This window comes from Panthera pardus, unplaced genomic scaffold, assembly GCF_024362965.1.
Source record: "Panthera pardus isolate Hobbes unplaced genomic scaffold, ASM2436296v1 HiC_scaffold_8, whole genome shotgun sequence".
Lineage (NCBI taxonomy): Eukaryota > Metazoa > Chordata > Mammalia > Carnivora > Felidae > Panthera > Panthera pardus.
Window position 1 is genome coordinate 10,474,211 of NW_026527013.1, and position 19,387 is coordinate 10,493,597.

The 19,387-nt window shown below is 51.4% G+C and overlaps 2 protein-coding genes across 8 annotated transcripts in view; one reads left to right on the top strand and one right to left on the bottom strand.

Annotated features, from left to right (window-relative positions):
* The first annotated feature begins 894 nt into the window (after window positions 1-894).
* Window positions 895-11,383, top strand: CLEC17A (C-type lectin domain containing 17A). 4 transcript variants are annotated; one of them, XM_019427442.2, is made up of 12 exons: window positions 895-987; window positions 1,134-1,211; window positions 2,543-2,575; window positions 2,672-2,722; window positions 2,806-2,847; window positions 3,007-3,069; window positions 3,843-3,983; window positions 4,069-4,131; window positions 5,928-6,023; window positions 6,235-6,386; window positions 7,787-7,896; window positions 10,057-11,383. In XM_019427442.2, exons 1-12 carry the CDS (start codon window positions 948-950, stop codon window positions 10,187-10,189), a joined length of 1,002 nt encoding a protein of 333 aa, XP_019282987.2. In that variant the 5' UTR covers window positions 895-947; the 3' UTR covers window positions 10,190-11,383. The 4 variants fall into 4 exon arrangements, with proteins under 4 accessions (XP_019282987.2, XP_019282988.2, XP_053753211.1 ...); XM_019427443.2 differs by having other exon boundaries at window positions 3,007-3,048; XM_053897236.1 differs by having other exon boundaries at window positions 7,787-7,900; window positions 9,173-10,193.
* A 3,866-nt stretch (window positions 11,384-15,249) lies between these two features.
* ADGRE3 (adhesion G protein-coupled receptor E3) overlaps window positions 15,250-19,387 on the bottom strand; it is a 46,008-nt gene continuing 41,870 nt past the window's right edge. For all 4 annotated transcript variants that reach the window (XM_019427431.2, XM_019427430.2, XM_053897226.1 and 1 more), the window contains one exon: window positions 15,250-17,200. In XM_019427431.2, the coding sequence (XP_019282976.2) occupies window positions 17,174-17,200 (27 nt within the window). In that variant the 3' untranslated portion in view covers window positions 15,250-17,173. The remainder of the gene's footprint in view (window positions 17,201-19,387) is intronic.

Consider the following 19,387-nt stretch of genomic DNA (forward strand, 5'->3'; position numbering starts at 1 on the left):
TCCAGGAGGCCTTCCCTCTTTATCTCTCTACACTAGCCTCTATCCTATCCCTCACTCTATTTTATTGTATTTTATTGTCATTAAAAAAAAAAAAGTTTATTTAAGTGATCTCTGCTCCCGACGTGGGGCTCGAACTCATGACCCTGAGATCAAAAGCTTCATGCTCTTCTGACTGAGCCAGCCAGGTGCCCCTGTTTTATGTCACTTTTTAAATGTTTGTACATTTTTGAGAAAGAGAGCATGAGCGGGGGGCGGGGGCAGAGAGAGAGGGAGACACAGAATCTGAAGCAGGCTGCAGGCTCTGAGCTGTCAGCACAGAGCCCAACGTGGGGCTCAAACTCACGAGCCGTGACCTGAGCTGAAGTCGGACGTTTAACCAACTGAGCCACCCGGGCGCCCCAGGAGAGAGAGTCCTAAGTAGGCTCCACGCTCAGCACCGAGCCCGACGCGGGGCTCGAACCCACGAGCTGTGAGATCATGACCTGAGCCGAAGCCGGACGCTCGACCGACGGAGCCACCCAGGCACCCCTACGTGATTTTATTTTAATAATACTTGGTGACTATTGGAAATAAAATAAAAAACCGAACCACTTATTTCTATATTGATTTACTAGCTCAGTGTCTGTTGTGTCTTGATGGCAAGTTCCACGAAGGAAGGAGCTTATCCGTTTTTTCCACCCAGGGCTTGGTGCTCAGATGTAGGCGTTGCCACTTCTGTGCGTGAATCCAAACTGGGGCGAAGGATGTGTGTGTCTGTGTGTGTGTGTGTGTGTGCGCACGCACGTGTGTGTGTGGGGGTTTGGGTGGTTCCCCCGAAGGTGGATTTGCATGTACTTGAATTTTAATGAAAAAGGGAACTGAGAGAAACCTCAGGCACCTGAGCAGGAGGCGTCGGGGGCAGATACCATCCGGTCCTCTCTTCTCAGGCTCTCGTGTTAGCTGTGGCCATGCACATGTATACCAACTCTGGATGCCAGGACCTGCCAGGTATGGCCCTGGCCGGGCTGGAGCTGGGGGCCAGCCAGGGATGGTCGGGACCCAGATTACGGCATCCCCACCCCGCGGCTAGAAACCGGGGCCCGAGGGACAGAGGAGGGGATGGGCTGGGCTCTCACTCGCCTCTCGTCTGGAAGGGACCAGAGAGGAGGAGGAGGATGGCGATGATTACGAGAACATGGCACCCCCCTACAAGGATCTCCCTCCCAAGCCAGGTAAGAGGACTCCTCAGAGGCCGGGTGCAGAAAATGTGTGGCCTGTGGCCCGAGGGAAGCAGCGGCCAGGGGGCATTAGCTGGGCGTTGTAGACGCACGGTCAGCCTCCTGTGTGCCCAGCCAGACGCGGCGATGACAGGTGTCTCTGTGCCTGTGCCCGGCCCCGGAAGGCCTCCCTGTCCACTGGGAGGGGCGGTTCTGGGCACAGCCCCCGGTGAGCAGGTCCACGAAGGGATGGCCCGAGAGAATGGGGGAAATCTCCAGGGGGAATTGAGGGCTCCGCTTGTAGTGGTGGGGAGACTGGGGTCGGGGGGGGGGGTATTGGGATGGGGCTTAACGGATGAGCTGGAGTTTGTTAGGCAGAGGAGCCTGGTAGAGAACTGGTGGGTGCATAGGTCCTGAGACACGAAAGCTGGTGCTTCATAAGCAGTGAGTGGACCCTCGACTCCCAGCCTCCTCACATCCACACTCTGGGAACCAGATCTGCCTTTAGGCTCCGTGCCTGGCCCGGGTCTCGAGAAGAGTCTGCTAAGTGGGTATAAAAGGGAAGGCTTCGAGGCTCCCCTGAGGGTCGACTGCGCTGTGCTGGTGTCCTGGGACCGTGGCCGGTCCCTGTAGGGCAGGGCGCTGCACCCACCGCTTCTTAGTCCAGTGAGAGGCCGACCCGGGAGGTGCCCGGGGCTCCGAATGAGGCAGGGGGGGCCCTGGGCTCTGCGGCCTGTCGGCTCCCAGCTCCCACTTGGTGTCGACACAGTCCTCAAGCCCACCTCCAACATGGTCCCCACCCATTCGATCTTCAGTGCTACCCCTTCCCCGAAGTCGGCCCCTTCCCCATGTCCGGTTGCAGTCCGATTTCCAGCTTTATTTCCAAAGCCACAGCCGTCCCCCTTTCTTCCACAGAACCACGACCTAAACGGCGTTTCCTCCCCATCCCCTGGTGCAGGGATAGTCCCACCCTTCGTCCGGACCACATCCCGCACCGCAACCCTGCTCCCGTGTCCGTCACCGTCCCCCCACCCCATCCTCAACCCAGCCACACCCGTGACTCCATCCTTAGCCCAGACTCAGCCGTGTCTTTAACTTACGGCGAACAACTGCCCCAGTTTTTCCCAGGGCTGAATGATTTCCTGGAACGTGGGGCTTTGAGGTTGAAAACCGGGCAAGTCCCGGGCGATCCAGGACGGCTGGTCGCTCTAGCTCAACCCTGGTTCCATTCTCATGCTCAACCCTGTCCCTCACCCTCCACTTGAGCCTGGGCCCTGGCTCCATCACTGCCTCTGATCTTTTTCTGGGCCTCACACCGGCTCTAACTCTGAACTTCTCTTCTACAGACTCGATGGCCCCACCGAGGCCTCCGAGGGCAGGTGAGTTGGGGCTGGGGGTACAGGAAACTCAGTGCTGCCTTTGTGCTGCTCTGGGCCTAACCATTCCTTTCCCTCCCTCCCCTCCCACCCCCCCAGGAAAGAAAACAGAGAACCCCCCACTGCCTTGCAAGTCCCCAAAGATCAAAGGTGAGAATCTGGGGCTGGGACCTCTCAGTTTACCTGGCTGAAGTCCTTGTCTGTGTAACCACTGTCTTTCTGGCCCCTTCCAGGTCTGGACCTCACCCCAGTCATCTGCACATCTCCTCCACTGGGTGAGCGGTGGGGAGAGCCTTTCAGAAGCCTGCGAGGGGACACCGGGAAGCCCTCCAGTTCCCTAGGGAACAAATCGGATGGGATGGGGGAGGTGTTGATCTTGGGATGTAGAGTCTTGCAGCAACTTGAGAATAAACGCTTCTCTCCCTTTCTCCCAGGTGTCAATCCAGAATGCCCTCCGTTCCAGCCGTCCCTAGCCGGTAAGTCCACATGCCCCCCAGGTGTGCCCCTCTCTTCCCTCTCATGGTAGCAAGTATCCTTGAGTCAGACCTATAGCTCCAGAGGGAGACCCTGGGGCAGAGAAGTGTCTCCTTTCAGAAGGTCCTCCTCCCTGAGTCTAAACCAGACTCGAGGGACCCAGTGTCTCTGCCTGATTCTTCTCAGGCCCCACCTCCTACTTGCATAAAGCATGGGGAACATTCTCTGCCCCTGATGCAAAGGTCCATAAGCTTCCTAGAAGGGGGGAGCAGCTTCGGCAGGGGCTGCTGGAGAGTATAGGGTAATGCATCGCAAACGTTAGGAGCTGCGCTGGGTCCAACTCATGCACGACCTCGCCAAGCCCTCCGTTTACTTATTTGCAAACCGAGAATAATAGTGACATCTACGTGATAAGGGTGAGGATCCAGTAATAGGGGTGTGACAGGATGCTTTGGCACACGGCACGTTCTCTCCCGTGTTCTGGGTTATGTTGTAGTCGTGTTAGGTTGCGGCGATGGGGTTGGAATTGAAAACGGAGATGGGATGGGGGTGGGGCTTCACTTGGAGATGGGGAGGGGGCTCCGTTTGGGGAAGCGATGGCCCTGAGGCACAGCGTGTGCTCTTCTGGGCCCCTTCAGGGTTCTCTTCCCCTGACCCTCTCTCGCCGACGCCCTCTGGTGATCCAGTCATGACCACGGATCTCTGTCTCCCCGCTCTTGGAGAGAGGCTTGAGTGTCTCTTCCTCACTCTATGAAGCATCAGCACTGGTCTCTGTGTCCCCACTCTCTTCCCCCAGCCACCCCGGGGTCCCAGCTCAGTCAGAAGTCCAGATGTCCTGGGTGCTACCAGGAGGAGAGACTGGTGGTGTTCCTGTGCCTGCTGGTGGTGGTGTCACTGCTCCTGGGCTGCACTGGTCTGGCTGTGACCCTTATCAAGTGTGAGTAGGAAGGGGATGGGGCCTGGGGAGACGCTGAGCATGGGGCGTGGGGGGGCCTGGGCTCAAGATGGACTCTTCCTCATAGACCAGGAGGTGGTGGGAGAGCTGAGAATGTTGACCTTTCAGCAGACGGCATGGCAAGCAAGTGGTGAGTGCTTTGTTCCCTTCATGTTATGCATATCGAACGCCCAACGTGACCCCTCAAATGCGACCCCAAGGCCACTTCCGATCCTGCCTTTGCCGGGAATTGTGTAGGTATCGGGGGACGGGTGGGGTAGGGAGCACATCAGGCACCGTTCCTGTCCTTGCACAGCGTGTGCGTGAGCGTGTGTTTACGTGCATGTGTGCGTCTAGATCGCCACTGTCCAATATGGCGGCCATGAGCCACTGTGGCTATGGGACAAGTAGGCTATTGGACACTGTGGCTATGGGACACTTGCAGTGTGGTCATTCTGAACGGAGATGGGCTGTGAGTGTAAAACACACACCAATGTCAAAGACTTGCTCCAAAAAAAAAAAAAAAAAAAAGAATGTAAAATATCTCAACAATATCAAGAATAATAATCTTTAATACTGGTTACCCATTAAACTATTTTGGCTATATTGGCCTAAGTAAAAAAAAAATAACACTCAAATTATTTTTGCTCGCTTTCTTCTGACTTTTAAAAAATGGGGCCATTAGGGACGCCTGGGTGGCTCAGTCGGTTAAGTGCCTGACCTCGGCTCAGGTCATGATCTCGCGGTTCGTGGGTGCAAGCCCTGCGTCCCCCTGAAGCCTGCTTCGGATTCTGTGTCTCCCTCTCTCTCTGCCTCTCCTCAGCTAGTGCTCTGTCTCTTTCTCTCTCAAAAATGAATAAACATTAAAAAAATTTTTTTTAAATGGGGCCATTCGAAAATTCAAAATTATGTATGTGGTTTATATTCTACTTCTGTTGGACAGCACAGGTAGTAAGAAGCGTTTACCAAATTATCACCCAAATGAGTATAAAATCCCAAATTTCAGCGAATTGCCCAAAGGATGCTGATTCTATGAAAAAAAATATAATAAGGGATCTTTGACCTTATCTTTGGGAAGGTCATATAGGGCTTTCCTAGGGAAAGAGTGCTGTAGCTGAGTGAGGGAAGGGAAAGAATTAACCACGTGAGGGGCGGAGGGCTTCAGGTGTGTGCAAAGGCCCTGTGGCAGGAGGCAATGTCGTAAGTACAAGGGAGGATTATGGGGCAGTTGGATGGGTGAGAGGTGATGGTGGCTTGGACGAGGGTGGAGAGAGGTGGGTGGAGTAGAAAAGCTTTAGTGGGTAGAGAGACGGAAGGGTGTCCAGCTAGAAGTGGGCAAGTCTGGTGTGGGAGCAGTGGGAACACTTAGTTGTAGAAGAATCTCCTGGGCTAGCACAGCCTTCGCCATGTTTGCCGAAGCCCGACAACTGTCGCATGTTGCATTCAAGCCACGCTTCTGCTCGAAACCCACTGGTGGTGTCTCACTGCCCAGAGTCCAAGGCGAAACTCCAGGCTTAACACTCGAGGACCTGGACATTGGCCCTCACCCTACTTTGAGCTCTGGCTCCTGTGAGGTTCACCTTGACCTCTACCGCTGTGGCCTGCCCCAACATATCTGCTTCTGTAAAGGTGGCCCCGGCCTGCTGAGCCTCCCTCCCTCTCTCTCGCGGATGCTGAGTCACTATCTTCCTGCAAAACCCACCTCCTCCAGGAAGTCCACCATCCCCACTCTTCCCCTAGCCCCAGAGCTCAGTCCCTCCTCTGAGCCACTCTGGGACTCTCTCTGGGCACTGAGCACGTCAGTCTCGAGTTCTAGCACCACCCGCTAGAAAGAGGGTGCAGTGAGGAGCGTGGGTCTCGCCTCTTTCTGGTGTTTGCAGTCAGCGGTGGGTGGATGGGTAGATGGGGGTTTGCGTTACTAACCTTCCAGCCCATCCTTGCTGACAGTGACTGGCACGGCAGGGCTGGCTGGCCTGAAGAAGGATATTGACCACATAAGAACTAACACCAACCAGTCCCTGGTAGAACTTCGGGGCTTATTAGGTGAGTGGGACTTGGGGAACTGCCCTGAGATGCGGGACGTGACCGTGCTGGCACGTTGCACAAATCCCCAGGGGGGTGATACTCAGTGCAGTTAACTCGAACGGTGTCCCCTGGAGATGAGCAGTGCGCAACCCGCACAACTGTGTATGGCACACCGTGTACATGACCCCGGCTCTGGGGCCATGCTGAGAGCATACTATTCTGTCCCTAGACTGTACCAGGATCACCTGCCCTGAGGACTGGCTCCCCTTTGAGGGCAAGTGTTACTACTTCTCCCCAAGGACCAAGTCATGGGATGAAGCCCGGAAGTTCTGCCAGGAGAATTACTCTCACTTGGTCATCATCGATAGCTTCGCCGAACAGGTGAGCTATCCCCTCCAAGCCCTCAAGAGCCAGCAGGTTTCACATATCCTTCCTGGATGGAGAGAAATTGGAAGTGCTTTTGAGCCACGAAGACTTTTTCTTTTTTAAAATGTTTATTTATTTATTTTGAGAGAGAGAGAGAGAGAGAGCAGGGGAGGGGCAGAGAGAATCTCAAGCAATGTCAGAACAGAGCCTGACGTGGGGCTTGATCCCACGAACCATGAGACCATGACCTGAGCCAAATTCAAGAGTTAGATGCTTAGTTGACTGAGTCGCCTAGATACTCTTAGCCACTAAAACTTTTTTTTTTTAATTGTTTATTACTTTTGAGAGAGAGAGAGAGAGAACAAGCAGGGAAGGGGCAGAGAGAGAGGGAGACACAGAACCGGAAGCAAGCTCCAGGCTCTGAGCTGTCAGCACAGAGCCCCACGCGGGGCTCGAACCCTCGGACCTCGAGATCGTGACCTGAGCTGTAGTCGGCTGCCCAACCGACTGAGCCACCCAGGCGCCCCCGCCGCTAAGCCTTTTAATAACAAGGTTAAGAGGACAGGCTCTCGTTGGGTTCAAATCCCAAGTCTAGGCATTCTCTCTAACCCGGAGATATCGTCACGGCTATTACATTCCTTCCGTTCTCCAGGCTGTGTTCCAAACACCTTGCGTCTTACATTAACGTCCTCACAACAACCTTGTGAATTAGCGTGCGAGTCAGGAGGGGTCACGTGATGCCCAAGTAACCGTCCCCGTAGCTCGATGAGGGACGCGTGGGTCCTGCTGCGCTTTGAGGTGGTAGGAAAGCAGTTTCACCGGCGAAGGAAAACTGGCGTTTCGTAAGCACCTGCGATGATTTGGTGCTACGACGGTGAGAGGGCCAAGCCATTTGCACACGGTAGACATTGCTTGTACTTCGCAGATGGGGAAACCGAGGCACCGGACGTTTAAGAGACTTGCCCGTGGCCATGGACAACTAGCAAGTGTCAGAGCTGGGATTTGAGCCCGGGGGTCTGCATGGTCTTTTCCCATCCTTTACCTGTGTCATTATTTTCAAGCAGATTTCTTGTAGACAACATACAGTTGGGTCTTTTTTTTTTAACTGTTCTTTATTTTTGAGAGAGAGTGTGCGAGCGAGGGAGGGGCAGAGAGAGAGAGAGAGAGAGAGAGGGACAGAGGATCTGAAGCAGGCTCTGGGCTGACAGCAGTGAGCCCAATGCGGGGCTCGAACTCACAAATTGTGAGATCATGTCCTGAGCTGAAGGTGGACGCTCCACCGACTGAGCCGCCCGGCCGCCCCGGATCTTCTTTTTTAAATTCAGTCTGACAATTTCTGGCTCTTAATGGGTGTTTTTAGACCATTTACATTTGATGTAATTAAACTGATGGCTGAATGGAGTTTGTACTTGCAGAAGTTTGTGGCCAAGGCTCATGGCTCTCCACGGATCTACTGGCTGGGGCTGAGTGACAGGGACTATGAAGGGGACTGGAAGTGGCTGGATGGGTCACCTGTCACTCTGAGGCAAGTATTGAGGGCCCTTGGGGTCTCTGCCCGCCATGGTCTTTGTGCAGTCCAAGCCAGAAGATTCTTTAGAACCCCAGACCAGGCTGGATAAAGGAGGCCCAAGGGTGCTTTTTTGCTCACAGGGAATCTGGTCCCTGTACCTTTAAAATTTTTCTCCATTGCGGGGAGCCTGGGTGGCTCAGGTCATGATCTCACGCTCCGTGAGTTCGAGCCCCGTGTCGGGCTCTGTGCTGACGGCTCAGAGCCTGGAGCCTGCTTCCGATTCTGTGTCTCCCTCTCTCTCTCTGCCCCTCCCCCATTCATGCTCTGTCTCTCTCTGTCTCAAAAATAAATAAACGTTAAAAAAAAATTAAAAAAAAAAGAGTTCATCAAACTTTTGTAATTTTGTTGGTTTAATTGTAGATGAAATGGAATCCCAATTTAGTATTAATTTGCATTCTCTTATAATGACTGGAGTTGGATATGTTATTTTTTTTATTATTTGTATGTTTTTTAAAGTTTATTTTGAGAGAGAGCGCAAACAGGGGAGCAGGGGCGGGGCAGAGAGAGGGAGAGAGAGAGAATCCCAAGTAGGCTCGTGCTGCCAGTGCAGAGCTTGATGTGGGGCTCGGACCCACAAGCCATGAGATCATGACCTGAGCTAAAATCGAGTTGGACGCTTCACCGACTGGGCCCCCCAGGTGCTCCTGGGTATCTTCTCATATATTTAATAGACACAGGTATTAACTTTTCTGTGAAGTGTTTATTATATCATTGGTATATTTTTACACTGGGATTTTAGTTTTTTTCTTCTTTCTTTCTTTCCTTCTTCCTTTCTTTCTCTTTCTTTCTTTCTTCCTTTAAATGTTTATTTATTTTTGAGAGAGCATGAGCAGGGGAGGGACAGAGAGAGAGGGAGACATAGAATTTAAAGCAGGCTCCCGGCTCCAAGTTGTCAGCAGAGAGCCCACAGAGTCCGATGCAGGGCTCGAACCCACGAACTGTGAGATCATGACCTGAGCCAAAGTCAGAAGCCTAACCGACTGAGCCACCCAGGCACCCTTCTTCTTTATTTCTAAGAGCTCTTTATATATTAGAAATATTAGTGTCCTGACAGGGGTTCTCATTTTTTGTTAAAGATTCCTGGAGGAGGGCACCACTCTATAAATAGCAAAGACATGGCATAGTGGGGTGCTGTGAGGGCCCAGCTGAGACCCCCTCATGGGGCTGGTGCAGTCCTCCCCCGGCAGAGGGAACTGACTCCTGAAGGCTCACGGATGTGCTTTCTCTAGAGTTGTCCTCAGCTGAATGGAGGCCAGCTCCCCTAGGAGGTTACTTCAGCCCACAGCCAACGAGTGGCTAAGAGAAGCCGGGACCCTTTGTCACAAGTCGAGAGAACTCTGTGGTGCTGTTCACACTCCAGAGCTCCCTCTTGGATCAGGCTGAGGCAAGACCAGGCTGAACCCACATCCGGGCTCAAGGTCTCCCCCGCACCATCCTGCTTCTCGCACTCCTCTCCTGAGAGCATCCCTTAGTAAATCCCATGCACCCGAATTGCCAAATCAGGCTCTGCCTTAATGGAAGAGACTTGAGATACTCCAATACCTGGGAGGTTGGAAGGATTCCAAGAAGCGTTCTTTGTAAGAGGCAGAAACTGACCAGATGTAGGAAACGGACTCAGGAGCAGGAGACCGTCCTGGTGAACCGGGAGGCGGGGCTGAATTAAGACAGACAAGGTGGGGGTGAAGGGGACAAAGTGGCGGCTTCAGGTAATTCTAGAAAGCTGAAGAAATGGCTAGGATGCAAGAAAGAGCCTTGAACCGTGAGGGCCCTTCCTCCCCCCTCCCCCCGACTCCCTGATATTCTTTCTTTAATTAATAGACTTTCTTTTTTGCCAAACAATTGAGCAGAAGGTACACAGTTTCCTCTGTCGTTACCATCTTGCATTTTGGGGGTGGCACGTTTGTTACAGACGATGAACCAATATGGATACATTCTGATGAGCTGAAGTCCTCGGTTCACATTAGGCTTCGCTCCAAGTGTTGTGCATTCTGTGGGTTTTGACGCGTGTATGTTGTCACGTATCCACCGTCGCAGTATCGCATAGAGTGCCCTGAAAAAAATCCCCTGTGCCCCACCTGTCCATCCCTCCCCAATGCCTGCTTTTCCTCTCTGCAGCTTTTGGGACCCAGAGGAGCCCAACAACATCAACGATGAGGACTGTGCCAGCATGAACAAGGGTGGCACCTGGAATGACCTCTCTTGTGACAAAACGACCTACTGGATTTGTGAGCGGAAATGTTCCTGTTGAACCCCACGGCTGAGGGTGGGGGGGGGGGAGTCCCTACTCGAGTGCCCCTTGGCTCTTGGGGATGAGAACCTCCCGCCCTTCCACGGAAGACTCTGCCAGTCTGTGAACCAACATGGATGGACCTACGATGGAACCGGCAGCTTGGATGGAGCCAGTCCCATCCTTGGGTGCAAGCGAGAGCATTTCTAGGGCGACTAGAGGGCTTGTGCGATCGGATGATGTCCTAGTCTATTCAGGCCGCTGTACCAGAATACTGGAAACTGGATGGCTTACAGGCAATAAGAGATTTACTTGTTGAATTTCTGGAAGCCGGGAGGTCCAAGGTGAAAGTGCAGTGCTTGGTGAGGGCCCACTTTCTGATTCGCAGAGGGCCATCTTGCTGTGTTCTCTTATGCTGCAAGGGGGGAGAACTCTCTGGGGTTCCCGTTATAAGGAACAAAGAGTTCCACCCTTATGACCTGATCGCCTCCATCGCCTTGAACCATCACATTGAGGGTTAGGGTTTAAGATACGAATTGGGCGGGGGACACACAATTCAGTCTGTAGCAGGTGGCGAGCTGGCGGGAGACCAGGTCTTAGACATTGTCTCCCAGCTCTGGGGGCTGGAGGAAACTCACCAAGTCCTTGCTCCCGGCTCCGCGGAAGCAATCCTGGCCGCGGGGGGCTCCGGGTCTGATAATGAGTGAGCTGGGGCGGAAAACTCCCTGGCTCTTCTGAACCCTGGGGTGCTGGCCCAGGGCTCCCTTACTGCCTACCTGATGTGGAACAGCTTCTGGGAAAGCAGGTGGGGAAAAATTGTTCTTGACAAAGCAACTTTCTCAATGTCCCAGGTGAGGTTTGCCTGACCTAGGGGGGCAGAATCAGGCCTCTGCCAAGACTTGGCCTGTGAAGCTTCCAGAAAGGCAGACCACCTGAGAGGCAAGCCCGCCCCCTCCCCCAATGTGTGGTCAGATTCCCAGGACAGTGGCGGTGGCTACCTATGCCTGCACCTGCCTTTAGGCTGTTGGTGGTTTGTAAAGATCTTCGATGAATGATTCACTTTTACTTGCCGTGGACCTTCCTGGACTATTAGCTCTTGCCGTGTGAGAGCTTCTCAAAATAGTTCGAAGTGTGGCCCTTGCCCAAGGTGACGGTCCGCTGTGGAGGAGGGCGTGTTCCACAATAAAGCACCGTAGACTGGCTTAAATGCGAGAAGTTTACTGTCTCCTCGTTCTGGAGGCTGAAGTCTAAGACTGGCGGGTCGAAGTCTTTGGTTTCTGGGGAGGTGTCTCTCCTTGAGTTGTATCTGGCCCTCGGCTCCCCGTGTCTCCACATGGACTTGTCCTTGTGCGTATCTGTGTCCGAATCTCTTCTTCTTATAGAGACACAGGTCATATTGGATCAGGGCCCCTTGCAATGACTTCGTTTTCATGAATTACCTCTTCAAATACAGTCACATGCCGACGTCCTGGGGGTTGGCACTTGAACACGTGAATTCTGGGGGAGAGCAGGACAGCCTGCAATACCCTCTAATGGACCGGTGCTCCGCCCAGTGATCCTGACCATCAGAAACACCCTCGAGGGGAGGCTGGTACTACCCACAGCTGAACACAACGCAGCAGGGCAGACCCTTTGGACAATCCCCCAATCGTATCCAAAGGGACGTGGGCATTCTCCAAACTGATCAATTGCTTGATCAACAACTACCCTTGGTGAGTAGCTGAATCCTCGTGTTGACTGAGAGCAGGGGATCGAGGCAAGGAGGCTCTGGGCAGAGGGGCAGTGGGGGCGGTTAGCGTTCACTTCCCTTCCAGCCCCCCTCTCTCCTTGTCTCCTCCCCTGTCTACAACTGTCCCTAACTCACCAGGACTGAAACCAGCCCCCCCTACAGCCCATAGACTATAGCGTGGGTGGGTATCCAACCCCAGGGGGCCGTTGGTCCACGGGACTGTTTATCTGGGGTCAGGGGAAGTTCCTGCATCTCAGAAGAGGAAATGTGAGCCTCCTGCAATGTGTTGAAAAATGGAGAAGCAGGGGCTGTGGTCACATCTTTGGGTCATGCTGGGGTGTTCCACAGTGGGGCTGGCTCAAACCTATCTCCCTCCCACATCTCTCATGATTGTCTAGTTTTAGGTTGACAGATAAGTGTGAAGGAGGTCCCCTTTACCACTTTGGGCGTAAGGGAGCAAAGGCTGGGCATTTTTGGTGCATAAAAATAACAAAAGTCACCGTTTATCAAGCATGTACTGTGTGCTAGACAGACACACGACTCTGTGAAGTTGGAACAACTACCAGCCCCATTTTATAGCTGGGGAAACTGAGGCTTGTCCATTGTCATCCAGTGGCACAGCTCATATTGGGACTCAGTCTGCGCCTCCAATGGTTGATCTCTTTCTGCAGCACCTGCCACCTTTCAAGGGACTGTCTGTAAACTCGAATTATCCCTGAGACCCCAACCTTGTAGCTCTTGTCTCAGCTGGCAGTCATGGGAAGGGAACAGTGTGGTGTGATGGAACCACACCACTGTTGATAATAACCTGTGCGGCTCTCCTGGGGCTATGATGAAAATGCGGATGAGAGGAAGGGTAGGAAGAAAATTAATCTATTCTGAAGAGAAAACTAATAGGATTTGCTGCTGGAGTGAATGTGGGGTGTGAAAGAGAAGAGTAAAGAATTACTCCAAAATTTTCAACTAAAGGAACAGGAAAGATGGAGTTATTATTACCTAAAGCTGAGGAAGAAAATAATGCTTGTGGACACATTTATTTTTGTTTTAATTAAAAAAACTTTATTTACGGAGACTCGATAACACATCTTTGAACACAGCTTGGACTGGCTGCCTTTCTTTCTCTGACTCCCGTCTTCACATTCCTGCTGGTGTTTCCTGGGATCACCTCCAAAATAAAGTACTTATGCTCGAATCCTTGTCTCAGAGTTTGCTCTTGGGGGAATCCAAATCGAGACACTCTGGGACAGGAGAAGACAAGCCTGTGGCGTGGTTCTGGCTTGCCTGGGCTGGAGGGGTTTCTGGGATGTGGGATGCTCAGTGCTAAAGCAGGGAAAGTACTGGGCAAACTGGGATGAGTTGACCACTCTTATAGGACGATCGTGCCAGAGAAGCCAAGAAGACAGAGCTTAAGAAGCAAAGGGGACAATGCATATGTAGATCAAACCATCATGGAAAATTTGCGTAGATCAAACCATCATGGACACTTTACGTAGATCAAACCATCGTGGACACTTTACGGAGGTCAAACATCATGGACACTTTACGTAGATCAAACCATCATGGACACTTTACGTAGATCAAACCATCATCGACACTTTACGTAGATCAAACCATCATGGACAATTTTTATGTGTTAATTATACCTCAATAAAGCTGGACGAAATTGAGATACTTGATTATGAAAAAGAAAAAGAAAAGAAGACCCGTGCAATTAAGGGTGACCCGAAGGTCAAGTTAGAAAAGACTGGGAAGTCTCCATCCTTAGCACAGAGGAAGCATTTGGGACATTGAGCCGTTCCTGGGTGTGTTGGAGTGGTTGAGCAGTGAGGGGGCGGCAGGAAGTGGGGATAACAGAGCGTAAACAACTTTTCTAGAATGTTGGGTGGAGAGAGAGAAAGGGAGAGAGAGAGAAGTTAATGCAGCAGAGAGGATTTTTTTTTTAATTACATCGAATGGACCTGAATGCCTCCCCCCTACTCTTCCAAAACCCCCTATCATTCCCATGTCAGATCTCCTGGGCATCTCAGGCTAATTCTTCTCCTTCGCAATTTTCATCAATTGGCATTTTGATCTGTGCTTTGAGATATTTCTTCCATGTGTTCTTCTAAGCCCCTAATTTGGCTCTTGACAGTGACCGTACTCTTCTCTTGTTGATCCAGAAAAGTCTCTTGTTTATCCCATTTTTATTAAAATTTTTTTTTAACGTTTATTTATTTTTGAGACAGAGAGAGACAGAGCATGAATGGGGGAGGGTCAGAGAGAGGGAGACACAGAATCTGAAACAGGCTTCAGGCTCTGAGCTGTCAGCACAGAGCCCGACGCGGGGCTCGAACTCACAGACCGCGAGATCACGACCTGAGCCGAAGTCGGCCGCTTAACCGACTGAGCCACCCAGGCACCCCTATCCCATTTTTATTTAGTTCCAAAGAGCATTTTGGTTCTGTACTCGAATCTCCATACATTCTTATTTGATTGTGTTCAGTTCTTATTGGAATTATTCTCGTGTTGTCTGTCTACACCAGCAGGTCTGTTGGGTGGGCGTCAGTTACACCGGACCATCCTCTTTGCAGCTGCCGGGACCTCTCAGTGTTGTCATTTCTTCTTGGGGCTCAGCCCTGGGGGGTTGAGAACTCTAAGCAGGGGCCGTTTCCCAAGCGATGGGAGGAGGCTGATTCTTCACCCCAAGAGGTGCATGTGCACACCAGGCAGGTAAGCAGAGACACCTCCTTGCTCCCCGGTCTCTGCTTCCTCCTAGATTCAGGAGCAGGGCTCCTCTTGGAGTTCTTGGGGGCCAGAGGGATCTCACACACACACACCCACCCACACACACACACACACACACACGGGAGTGATGCGGGCCTATCCCAGGAGGTCCATGGACCCCTGTGGGCCAGACTCTTCCTGGGATGGACGGTGTCTGATCTTCAGCCTGGAGTGTTCTTCAGCTTATCTTGGGACTCTCCACCTGGTGCATGGGGGAGACATGTCACCCCCAGATTTCCCTTTGGGGATTCCCCTAGAGACAACACCCTCATCTCTACCCAGATGCCACTGGCCCCAGCAGACTCTGGGTTTAAAGAAGCAGATATATTAGTGTAGGGGACGGAGAGGAGTCGAGAAATGTACAAGTGGCCATTTGCCTAGAATTCACCATTTCTCTTCCTTTAACACAAGGGCCAGCAAATTATAGCTTGGTGGGGGGGGGGGCTGTCAAATCCTGAGTGCAGCCTGTTTTTGTAAGGCCAGTGAGTTAGAAATGGTTTTTATATTTCTAATAAACACACACACACACATCCTGAAAAGTCTAAAATATTTGCTATTTGGCCATTGGCAGAAAAAGTTTGCTAACCTCTTTTTAGTTTCTCTCTTTATTAAAGCTTATTTATTTATTTTGAGAAAGAGAGAGTGGGGGGGGTGCAGAGAGAAAGAGGGAGAGAGAGAGAATCCCAAGCAGATTCCACACCGTCAGCACAGAGACCGATGTGGGGTGCAAACTCCTCAACTGCGCGATCATGACCTGAGCTGAAACCAACAGTTGGATGCTTTAACCGACTGAACCACCCACCACCAGTGACCCCTTCAGTATATTTAAATACCGCTGGGGGAAGAACCAGGAGACAGGAGGTCGGAGAGGTGGGAGACTCAAGACAGAGAGAGGAGATATCAGTGGAGAAAAGTCCCCAGAGAGGCCGGAGGGGATAAGCAAAGCACAGAGGGAGGGGTTAACCTTGAACCAGAGGAGGGATCCCTTTGCTGTTGTGGAAGAATGGAAGAGGGGACGAAGGGCACCAGTGAGGGAAGGAAGCAAGGGTAGGCATGGATGTGGATGTATTTGTAAAGGACGTCAGGAAGTCGGGGTAGTTTCTGTCAGCTGGTGTTTGTTATCTCTGAAGGAGTCGACAAGGTCTCCTGCCTCATGTAAGGGGAAAGGTGATGGGGACAGAGGAAGGAAGGGAAAAGCTACAACTTTTCTTGGGGGGAAGCTGACTACGGACAGGAAGAACAAATTTTGGGTAGCATGGAGAGTCTGGTGTATATCAGAAAGCACGTATTTGTGATGACTCCAAACCGAGTGATTCTGGGATCTCATTGCCCTGATGGAGAAGTCGTTTGTTCACAAAGAAGGATGCTTTGGACTCCAAATAACATTACCCGACCCAAAGTGGCTTAGCAATAGGGTCGTATAGCAGCCCAAACCAGGACGTCATGGGGAGGCTGCCCTTGAATTTGTCTTTGTTTCTATCAAGGAGAAGAGGCATTTTCCAGTAGGTGTTTCTTATATCTCATTGCCCAGAACTGGTCCAGATGCACCCATCCTAAACCAGTCTCTAGCAGATGGGAACACAATCGCTACGGCTAGTTTAGGCTGGGGTTTCTTGACCTCAGCGCTACTGACATTTAGGGACTGATAACCCTTGGTTGTGTGGGTGTGGGGGCTGTCTTGTTCATTATGGGACGTTTAGCAGCATCCCTGCCCTTTGCCACATACACGCCAGTAGCATTCCCCTGCCTTTCCCCAGTCGTGACAACAAAAAATGGCCTCCAGACTTTGCCAACTGTCCTATGGGGGTGGGGAATCACCTCTGGTTGAGAATAACTGGGCTCAGACCAGTCTCGGCTGGCCCCCTGCGTCCAGGCACACTGCTGTCCCACACCTGCAAATAACCAAGGTTGTGTTGATAAGGAGCATATGATACGGTGAGGGCTGCTGAGTTAGCAATCTGTAGTGACTGCCATTGTTGGACTGGTCCTGGATCAAGGTGTTCCCAGGAATCAGAATGGAATCAGAATGAGGGAGTAAGGTGTCACGATTAGGGGAGAAAATCTTTCGACATGGTTGACCATGAGCTTTAGCCTGGATAAGAAAGGAGGTACAGCTGACAGTTTGGGAGAAGCTGAGGGTCTGAAGGACTGGATGAGTTTCAAGAGCAAGGTTAGGACAAATGCGTGTAAGAATTTGAGGAAAGGCCTTTAAAGGGGCCTGCCTTGTTTACAAAATGTCCAGGGACTATTTGCAATGGCCATGATTGGGGTCCCCAGCGACAAGCGCTGGCTGAGCCCATGACAGCGAAGAGAAACCCAATGCAACGCCCATTTACTGGGGGCCCGTTGTGCAGAACAAACACTTCAGGAAGTAAAGGCTGAACATTTCCTCTCCAAGGAGGTCAAAGGTAATGGTCCCCCTGGTCTCCAGCTCTGTTCTTCACGATGCCAACCAAATCCGTGGCTGTGACTTTCCATGTGGGGTCGAATGTTCTAGTTCGAATATTTTCTCTTCAGTTGCTCTGGGAAAACACCCCCCCCTCCCCCGACAAGCAAAGACGTTTAGATTAAAGGTAGAAGTAAGGATGAAACAGAACAAAGCAACCCCCACCCCCACCCCCACCAATAAAACAGAAAGAAAGTGCAGAAGTGGGTTAAAGGCAGTGTTACTTAAGTGGTAGGTCCTTTGCCTCCTCAATATACCATTTGTCGAATGGCCAAACACCAAAACAGTATTTGATGGTAAGCTGGTAATTTATTCAATGGCCAGAGAACAGAGACGGGGAGCTTGTGTTCTTTTTTAAAAATTTATTTTTAAAATTAATCTTTTTTAAAAAAAATTTTTGGGGGGGGAGAGGCAGAGAGAGAGAGAGAGAGAGAGGTGGGGGGGGGAACCTCAAGCAGACTCCACACTCAGGACAGAGCCTGAAATGGGGCTCAATCCCATGACGTCATGACCTGAGCCGAAATCAAGATTCGGGCGCTCAACTGACTGGGCCACCCAGGCACCCCAGGGAGCTCATGTTCTAAAGGCACCTTCTCCCTGGTTAGGTCTCATGGTCAGGGTTTTATGGGGTTAGGCTAATTAAGGGGCTGATAAGCAAAGCTGACGTGGGGGTTTTTCAGGCAAGGGGGAGGGGGCTTCTAGGAATCAAAGTGCCACCTCTTTTCTTCCCCCACGTGGACACAGTTGGATCTGTCATGGTGCCGGTAGGTGTGTGTGTTTTTTTTTAAATTCTTTTAACATTTAATTCATTTTTGAGAGAGACAGAGCATGAGCAGGGAAGTACAGAGAGAGAGGGAGACACAGAGTCGGAAGCAGGCTCCAGGCTCTGGGCTGTCAGCACAGAGCCCAACGGGAGACTCGAACCCACGAACTGTGAGATCACGACCTGAGCTGAAGTCGGATGCCCAACCAACTGAGCCACCCAGACGCCCCTAGGTGTGCTTTTTTTTTAAAAATCACAGTTGGATGGAAATGATATTGAGGTCATCTGGATGGTTAGCCTGGTGTCTGAACTGGATCAAACTGGTCAAAAACTGGGTTATTGTGGCTTTTTCAGAGCCTGTTAGCAAGTCCTTGGCGACAAGAGCTCCATCCAGCAGGAAAGAATGACATGATCGCCTAGCATTTTGGAATCTTAGGACAGGTGTGGCCTTCTTCAGCTTAAATGGGAGGACTTCTTGGGGCGCCTGGGTGGCTCAGTCGGTTGAGCATCTGACTTTGGCTCAGGTCATGATCTCACAGTCCATGAGTTCGATCCCCGCGTCGGGCTCTGTGCTGACAGCTTGGAGCCTGGAGCCTGCTTCGGATTCTGTGTCTCCCTCTCTCTCTGCCCCTCCCCTGCTTATGCTCTCTCTCTCTCTTTCTCTCAAAAATAAACAAACATTAAAAAAAATTTAAGAAGTGGGAGAATTTAAAAATCCCAAATGAAGAATTCGTTTTTTTTTTTTTTAGTTAAAAAAATGTTTATTTACTTATTTTGAGGGGGGGGAGAGGCTGAGAGAGAGAGAGAGAGACAGAGACAAGAGAATCTCAAGCAGGCTCTGCCCTGTCAGCACAGAGCCCAACAGGGGGCTCGATCTCATGAATCTGGGATCACGACCTGAGCTGAAATCAAGAGTCAGATGCTTTGACCTGAGCTGAAGTCGGACACTCAACCGACTGACCACCCAGGCGCCCGACGTCTTGTTCCTTTTGTATGTCTCTTGCCCACTGCAGCACCTTGACACGTTGCAGAACTCAACAAATATCACGTTTACCACCTACAAGTTACAGCCTGGTTTAAAAGCTGCACGAGAAAAGCGATGCCTCCTGTAGCAGCCCGTGAGGACAGGGGTTCCTGGCCTCGTTCTATGAGTCATTGTATGCAGGAAGTCCAAAGCTATCATTTCCCTCCTGTTATTTACGGTTCATTCACAGAACTCTCTGTCTAGTCAGACGTGACTTTTTCCACAAACAATATTGCCTGGTTGCAGAACTGACCTTCCAACGTTAGCAAGTTTCTAGAGAGCACAGCTTGGAATTTAACCCAAGGGCAAATTTGTCCATGGAGAAAGAGGAAGGATTTAAAAAAAGTTTTTTTAGAGAGAGAGTGCATGAGCAGGGGAAAGGGGCAGAGAGAGAGAGAGAGAGAGAGAGAGAGAGAACCTTAAGCAGGCTCCACACTTAGCACAGGGCTCAAACCCACAACCCAGGGATCATGACCAGAGCCGAAATCAAGAGT